We start from the raw sequence: 8,678 nt of genomic DNA, 5'->3' as shown, positions 1-8,678 counted from the left end.
TCAGCTGTAGGACTGCAACCAGGACCAAGTGTCACCTGGGTGCCCCCCACCTACCCACAGCCTGTAAACAGCATTTGAAAGCTGGTGAAGGTGAACACAGCAGGAGGAGACAGTGAATACCTCATGTCACATCCAAAAAGACATACAGTACTGTATGTAAATTGAGATAATGCATGTCTATGTCACAGGTTCACTCTGGCTTATCTTAATGTAGTACCTTCTTTATTGGCCATTACAAGGTAGAGCAGCTCACTCAGTTCTGCACTCAATTTCTGCTGTCAGATAAAATCCCACCAGTATCCATGGAAAGCAAAACAAAGGAGCAATAACATAGTACTTGGAGATTGTTTTCAGTGAAGCATTTTCAGAGTATTTTATTTTGTTAAGTGTCCTTTGCTCCAGCCCAGCAGGGTTCCCATACCTGTGTGTGTTGTGTGCCTTCAAGTTGTTTCCGATGTATGGTGACCCTAAGGCAAATCCATCATGGAGTTTTCTTGGCAATGTTTGCTCAGAGGAGGTTTGCCATTTCCTTCCCCAGAGGCTGAGAGCATATTGCTTGCCCAAACCAGTGAGTTTCATGGCCAAGGTGGGGATTGAACCCTGGTCTCCAGAGTCATAGTTGAACATTTAAACCACACCATGCTGGCTCCCACAGATTAAAAAATATATTAAAACAGGACTAAAACATTTTATTTAAGCTCAAAGGGTCACAAAAGGCCACATGGGACAGCAGTCATGTCTGCCCACTGAAAGCTCACCTGATGTCTTCACTTGCAAGTTCGCCAACCAAGGTACTCCTAAAGAGAAAGCCTTGTCTTGTGTTCTCCTACTGTGGTTGGTATCAGCCTGGTGTCTCAGGGACATATGTGGCTCCCTGACAAAGACCCAGGCTCTGTCAGAAAGTCTCCATTGAGGATCTCAAATCCCAGGCAGGCTTACATGAGTGCAGACAGTGTTTAAGAAAGCTCAGCTTCAAGCTGTTTAGGGTTTTGTAGCATCGTGAAATGAACTCAGAAGCAAATTGGAAGCCAGTACAATTAGCTCAAGACCAGGGATACGTGGTCTCTGCAGCACATGCCAGACAGAGTCTGACCCCCTGCATTTTGCACTAAAGGTAGGTTTTCAACATTTTTTCTGGCCAGCTCCTCCATACATTACAATAGTTGTTTGCTATGCATATTATATTTTGTGTAAATGTTCCTGTAAATGTTTCAACTGCCTATATTTTTTGGTCTTTTGATTTGTTTGAAAGTGTCCTTTTATGCAACTAAGGCTCACATGGTTGGGTCAAGGGGCTAAGAATGCAAATGGACAAACACTTAGGAATGCCAAATTGGACTTACCACTTCATTTCCATACACAAAGACTAATTTCCTATGCCTTTGTTCACAAACAACTATAGTTAAAACCGGGTGTATAAGTTGTTTGCTACATTTGAGGAGATCCCAGGGCCATTTCTTTCCTAGGAAAGGTCTTGTTTTAAAAAACTTCTCCTATGCCTAAAATACAACCCTTCAAGCTTTCTTGGGACCCTAATGTGATCACTTGGTGTCCCACAGTTACCTACCCTGTATTACAATAATATTTTCAGGCAGGTATAGAAATTCCAGTGCCATTTTACTTTGACTTAGGATGCCACACAACACAAATTCAGGCACCTGAATGTTGCGATGAGGAAAGTGACCTTTTTGACACTAGCAAACTTCACACACACATATGAAAAACACACTTTCACACAGAAAAAAATATAACCAAACAAACTTAAGATTTTTTTGCTTGGACAATGTTAATGTGTGGCATTGCCTCTAGAAGAAAAATGTTAAGAGGCCTTTGCAGAAGTGAGAGAATTACACAGCAAACACTTTACTAACAGTCTACAAAAATGAAGGCAAGTATTACAATTGGACACAAGCCTTGTATAAACCTGAGTTTGAATGACGTTTTAAGTTAAATGACAATACAAATTCAATTGCTACAACAATCTTACATTTACATACTCACTGTCTAAGAAGTACTCTTGTTAGCTAAGACCTAGTGAGATGTGCTGATTTCAGATAGAGAATACCAAGAAAAATTTAACACTTTGTTTTAAACAATTTCCTAGATTAAAAAAAAATGTAGGCCTCAGAGACAAGCAACCACAGACAAACTAACCTTTTCTTTTCCTGCTGTTCTTTTACTCAAGTATCTTTCACCCGATGCTTCAACATTTTTTTTAAAAAAAAGCATGGGGGAGCCATTTTGATTTTTAAAACATTGGAGAAGAGCAGCGCCTGCCTGCACTGTCTCTCCCACTATATTTCTCTGACCAGACTTTTCTATGGCTGCTTTTCACTTGAAACACAAAGCAGCGGTGAAACGTATGTAACAGCCAATTCAGTCTTTAAAGGGTTGAGCAGATGATATGACCAACATATCTGTACATATACGAGTACTATTCGTGAAAGACTTCCCTAACAGTGTATATTTCAGATGGAGAACTTGTGGATCAGGTAGTTCAACTCTGGACGTAGTTCAAATCTTAACAGCCCAGCCCAGAATAGGCAATGGTCAGAGTTGGTGGGAACAACAGTCAGCAGCTCAATAAAGCCATTGTGAACATGGAGACACATCCCTAATCTATATAATGGTCACAAGTGTGAAAATTTTGTATGCCAAAATAGGACTATCCTAATGGGTTGCTCAGATATATACATGATGCTTGAAACATTTTTAATATGAAGCAACAGGAAGCATTTTTTAAAAAAACTTCAGTTGTCAGATTCCATGAGACAGAGAACTTTTCCACCTGAAAAACTGTGTAGAAGAAATTCAGCAGTAATAGCCTTTCAGCATTATATCATTATGGTGAGGAATGCTGCACATACTGAAGTGTTTCTTCCTGTATAATAATTTAATACCATAATGACTCTACCCTCTCAGACATTTTAACATTACATCAGGAGTCAAATCTTGGGGCGGTGTTATGACCCACCCAAGGAAGCACTGTGATCCTGATAACATCTATGCCACATTCTGTTCTCTTCAGTGACTCTTCTTTTCCAGTTTTTACCCACAGCATTTGACTGTTAACAAATAAAGCATGATAGACAGTTGAATAGTAGTGATATGAACAAGTTAACAGAAAGAAAGAGCAGATCTGTATTTAATTGTACACGCCAAACATACATTGATGTAAACTGCTTATTATTCAAAGAGCAATAGGACCACTTCTATTGTATTTTTAACAAATGCTCTTAATGGAGCAGTAATTCACTGCCAGTTCTCTCAAAGTTCAAGAAAAGAGGGTGTGTATACTCTGTTCACATAGATGGCAATATGAATAACCACTTTGACTGATCAGAAGAGAAACAGAGTTTTCTAATCTTGAACTGTTTCACTTCACTAAATCCAGTTGTTTAACGGACAACGCTTGTTTAACAAACAATTTTGACATTCTCCTTTTCAAAAGGATTTCCCACCCCCCAGAACTTGGTGTTCTCTTCCATACATCATAGAACAGGAGGAAAGCTGAAATATTTGTCAAGTCTTTACAAGTCATTTTAAAGGTTACAGGGTCATTAATATAAACTGGTCTTTTTCATGATTCTCAAGAATTCTTGCTCATTTATTTCTCCATCTCCATCTCGATCAGCTTCATCTATCATTTCCTGTAAAAACACCAAAGATTAAACAACAGTTTGGAAGCACTCAAAATGTCTTTGGTCATCTTAAACTTGTATTAGGCTTACACGAGAAATATACTATAAGTACACATTCCTATTTTCTAACAGTGAATTCATTAGCTAACATATACCACCATACCAGTTATTAGGAGGCTTTGGTGGGTGTGAGGGATCATGGTTTCCATAATATATATATATATATATATATATATATATATTAAAGAGTTTTCTGGATCTTTTTCCTTAGTAAACTCTTATAATTATTTAAGTTCATGGAAATGAGAATAAACAGGAAACTGCCAACTTTACACTGGCACCTTACCTAATCACTTAAGATGGAGTACAGGAAGAGATAAAAAAATTAAAACAAAAAGTCTTGAAAAACAGAATCTATAAGAAAAAAAACTAACCAGGCAAACCAAAAGCAAAGTGTTTACTAGAAGGCTATGAAGTGTAAGTTTTAGGCATCTCAGATAACTGGCCTAGAGGCCCTGCTCCTTGCTACAACAGTATAGGGTCTATGAAGAAGTCTGAATTGGAAACACTTTATACAGGCACTCAATAATGAACAGTCCAGAACTATGATCATTAGTTTTGTTAATTCCCATTGTGGATCTTATGCAGCTATTAAAACCATTCAGCTACATAAGATCCACAATGATGGTTAGCAAAGCATAACATTTACCTGTAATTCTTCATCTGTTAAAGTTTCTCCAAGCTCCTTGCAAACTCGCTTGAGATTTTTAAAGGAAATCTTGCCTGTGCCATCTTCGTCAAATAATCGGAAAGCTTTCAGGATTTCTTCCTGTTTGTCTTTTTCACTCTTGCAAAAAGAAGGAGGGAGGAAGTGAGAAAAAACAAAACAAAACAAAAAACCCAGTCCCAACTTCAGATTCCAATCACATAAAAGCAAAATTGTATGTTACCATTTTTTGGGTCATCATAGTCAAAAAATCTTCAAACTGTATGACACTAGATCCTTCTTTTCCAATATCTGCTATCATCTTTCTAACTTCCTCTTTCTTTGCCTCAAAGCCAAGAGCACGCATTGCAACCTGTAACAGAAATGCAAACTATGTTCATGTATCAAATATGGTCAGACTTTGGAACATTGGCCTAATCCAATTGTTAGTCCAACTAGAGATAGTCCACTGAAACACTAGAAACTCAGTAAACAGATATTTGTGCAAGTTTCATTAATTCAATTGGTCTACTCTATTTGAAATTATTTATTTATTTAACTGAAAAATTTATATTCTCTCCTGTATCCAAAGATCTCAGGTATAGTACAATTGTACAGTAAAATCAATTTAGACCAATAAATAAAAACATTAAAAAATTTAAAATACATTCAATTATTTATCACTTAAAACCTAGTTAAAACTATTTGAAACAATAATAACCATAATACATGTACAAATTGGATAAACTCAGTTAGGCCCCAAAGGCTTTAATAGAAAGCTATTATCTGAGTTGGTGCTGGAATGATATCTTTGTTGGCACCAATTAAGCTTCCAGAGGCAGGTATACCATAGCTTTGATGCCATAGCAGAGGAGGCTATAAAATGACAGAACCAAGGACTGGCAGAATTTCAGCCTTGTATTGGTCCATATATTTTGCTTGGTCCATAATCCTGCCAGTCAATTGCAGTCTGGAGACTAGTAATGAGCCCATATTAGAATTAAACTGCAGTGAACCTGGTATCTTGGAAACCCAAATGTATGGCATATTGCCAGTATCACTAGTGTTACCCCACCTGCTCATTCAAAATAGGATAGAGAAGTATGAACTCTGGTCCCATACATGCTGCCTTTTCCAATTATATTGGGTAGTAGAGGGCAAAAAAGCTGGACAGAGATAGGTGCATCAATGGACATTGCCAATTCCATTTCTACCTTTCCATGTCCTGTTATTCTGTATGTCTGCTGTGGTTTTTGTATGTTTGATAGTACTGTTTGCATTTTTTGTTATTTCCTACAAGCAAACAATTTTATGTCACCACACATCTCCCTTAGGAGTTGTGACTAGCATGGCAATTGGGCCAATTCCTTCTTCCATGTATAAAACTGTGTACAAAAGCCCTGGAGGCTATAGGAAAAATGGAGATGGAATAAATGTTGCTTTTTGTGAGAAGAATCAGGAGATATTCCAAGAATATCAACAATCCTCTAGAGATGGATGGGAACAGACCAAAGGGTCTGCAGTGGGAAAGTATTTGCACTTGAGGCAACCTCTTCTTTGAAATGGACCACAGCAACATTTTAGACTGCAAATTACTTCTTCTGGACAGACTTGTTAATGGGAAAAGGGGACCATGGAGCCCCTTCCCTCTTTAGTTTTCAGGAAACAAGGACAAAATAGACATACTAAGAACAAAAGGAAAATTATTGGATTCCTGGAAAATAGATACATCATTTCTGGACTTTTTGTATGTTTTGGTTTTAGGTTTCTTTCCAGAAAAAGCTTCCATTTTAAATGATGATTTTAATCCAATGAACAATAGTGTAACTATGACAAATAATGTAACAGTAACATTCAAATACCAAATTGGACGGTTTCAAGACAGGGCCAGAGTTGAGCCCAATGCACTGCATCTTTCCATATAAGTATGCAGGACCAGGAAATCCTTTTAATTTTTTTAAATTGTCAGAATATATATTCCTCTTGGGCAAAATTTTCAAACTCAATTCCACCTATAGAACAGACACAAGGCATCTTCTGTTTTGAGGTGTCATCTAAAATAAGTGAAGAGGATGGTATAGCATCATAAACCCTTAAAGACATTCTGGGAATTGTAGTTTGTTGTGGCACAGAGCACTCTGACAGGGAAGGATAAATGCCTGACTAAACTACAATTCCCTGAATTCCACAGCATTAGAGGGCCTACAAATAGAAAGACCTACAAATGCCCAGAGAAGTGTTTTTTCTAGGAACCTCTAGCTCCTGCAGCACAACTTTAAGGTCAACTTCCAGCAGAATTGCACAGAGGACTTAAAGAGATTCCTAGAAAGAGCATATTAATCAAAACTGCAAATTTAAGGCCTTGATAGACCGGGGCTAAACACTGGCCCCAGGGCAGTTCATATGACGCATGCCCTGATGCTGGAGTCACACTATGCGCCCAACCGCATGGCAGGTGGTGTTGCGGTGCTCCTTTGGTGTCCGGAGGATGCAGCACCAGAAGGAGTGCCAAAAGGTGAAAGGGGGTGGCTGCAGACCACTCTTTAGCGGCGATCTGTTTAGCCCATTAATCTGCAGAAGTCAAAGCTGCAAATGTGGAGAGCCAACTGTAGTCGAGTTGCATGATTTTGAAGGGCTAAAAAATGACATCCGTACAACCACATTGTGCTGCCAGCTAAAGAAGTGGCCAGGGCTGATTCCAAAGGCCAGAGAAACGGCCGGCGGTCCTTCGAACCCACAAAAAGTCAGCTCAGAGAAGAGGAATGGGACTCTTCAAGTGCCACCTAGAAAACAGACTGAGGAGAGTTACATTTACGTTTCAAATGACCAGACAGTTTTGATTCTGTGAAGTCAAAGGCTTTCATGGCCAGCATCCATAGTTTTTTGTGGGTTTTTGGGGCTATGTGGCCATGTTCTAGAAGAGTTTCTTCCTGGTGGTGAAACGTCAGGAATAAACTCTTCTAGAACATGGCCACATAGCCCGAAAAACCCACAAAAACTAAGTATATGAGTTTTGGTAATAATGCAATTAGACAAACGAGGACCGGAAGATAGAAAAGAAGAGAAGCAGCAGTACAAATCAGGCTAAAAGCACCACTTACTTACCTTCAGTTCCTTAACATCAATGCTGCCAGTTCCATCCGTATCAAACAAGTCGAAGGCTTCCCTGACCTCCTGCTTTTGCTCCTCGGACAATTCGTGCTTCAGTCCGCTTCTCCTCCGCTGGGGACCAGTCTGCGTTGTCCTCTTGTGGCTGGACGCCTTCCGTCAAGCAAAGGATACAGAGGAAGAAACAGCAAGTGAATATACCACAACTCCCAAAACATCCTCACCGTCAAACTGCGTTGTTTCTGCAGCTGTGGCAGGTGAGGCTGCGTCTACACTGCAGAAGTAACCCACTTTCATACCGCTTTAACTGCTGCGGCTCACTTATGCTATGGAATCCTGGGATTTGTAGTTCGTTCTGACAAAGAAGGCTAAATGCATCATGGAACTACAAATCCCAGGGTCCCATAGCAATTTAATTGGTGTTAAAAGCAGTTGAAACAGTGTCAAACCAGGTTATTTCTGCAGTGTAGACGCAACTTCATCTGCCACACTGCGGAAACAATGCAGTTTGGCACCGCTTTAAGAGTCTTGGCTCCATCCTGTGGAAACCTGGGATTTGTAGTTTGTTGTGGCAACAGAGCTCTCTGACAGAGAAGGCTAAATGTCTCGCAAAACTACAGCTCCCAGAATTCCCAAGCATTGAGCCAGGGCAGTTAAAGAGGCGTCAAACTGGGTTATTTCTGCAGTGTGGATGCAGCCACAGAGAGAGAGAGAGAGATTGAGACTCACCATGGCGCTGGAACTGGCTGCCAAACCCGCGCTCTCAATAATCCACCGCACCTGAAGAATCTTAGCTCACCTGCATCCCCCTGGATACGCCCCGCCCCTAAAAGCTTCGACTGTCCAATGACAGAAGGGATTCCCGCTACGCCCCGCCTTTCTTTTTTGTCAAGGCCAATAGAAGCGCGCGGAAGGAAAAGGAGGGCGGGCTGGGTGACGTCACAGAGAACTCCATGTTGCAGCGTCCGTTGGAGGCGCAACAAGCGAGTGGCGCCGGTCGCTTAGCAACCAGCCCTCCGCCGCCGGGAAGCCTAAAAGGACAATAAACGTGCCTCTGAGCATGCGCAGAGTGTCTTTCGCCAATCGCCACTCCTAGGCCAGAACCGCCACCCAAATACAATACAATACAAATATAATACAATATAATACAAATAATAGGGTCTTTAGGCGATATTTCAGAGGAAGGAACAGGCCAAACCACTTGCTGCATCCACACTGGAGCA

General features: G+C 40.3%; 1 protein-coding gene across 1 annotated transcript; it reads right to left on the bottom strand.

Moving 5' to 3' along the window:
* Positions 1–1,827: 1,827 nt before the first annotated feature.
* Positions 1,828–8,355, bottom strand: LOC149312997 (uncharacterized). Its single transcript, XM_089525842.1, has 5 exons — positions 8,185–8,355; positions 7,453–7,608; positions 4,592–4,720; positions 4,351–4,488; positions 1,828–3,650 (listed from the first exon to the last, which is right to left on the bottom strand). Exons 1-5 carry the CDS (start codon positions 8,185–8,187, stop codon positions 3,561–3,563), a joined length of 516 nt encoding a protein of 171 aa, XP_089381968.1. The 5' UTR covers positions 8,188–8,355; the 3' UTR covers positions 1,828–3,560.
* Positions 8,356–8,678: the final 323 nt, after the last annotated feature.

The sequence above is a fragment of the Sceloporus occidentalis genome, unplaced genomic scaffold (assembly GCF_023333645.1).
Source record: "Sceloporus occidentalis isolate IW3139 unplaced genomic scaffold, rSceOcc1.0.p SCAF_5, whole genome shotgun sequence".
NCBI lineage: Eukaryota > Metazoa > Chordata > Lepidosauria > Squamata > Phrynosomatidae > Sceloporus > Sceloporus occidentalis.
The sequence above is the reverse complement of the archived record's forward strand: the minus strand, read 5'-3'. Positions and strand labels throughout refer to the sequence as shown.

Coding starts and splice junctions, on each gene's coding strand:
- LOC149312997 (XM_089525842.1), bottom strand. Junction 4,721..7,452: donor TTGATGTTAAGGAACTGAAG/GTAAGTAAGTGG, acceptor TTTCTGTTACAG/GTTGCAATGCGTGCTCTTGG. Junction 3,651..4,350: donor TAACAGATGAAGAATTACAG/GTAAATGTTATG, acceptor GTGTTTTTACAG/GAAATGATAGATGAAGCTGA.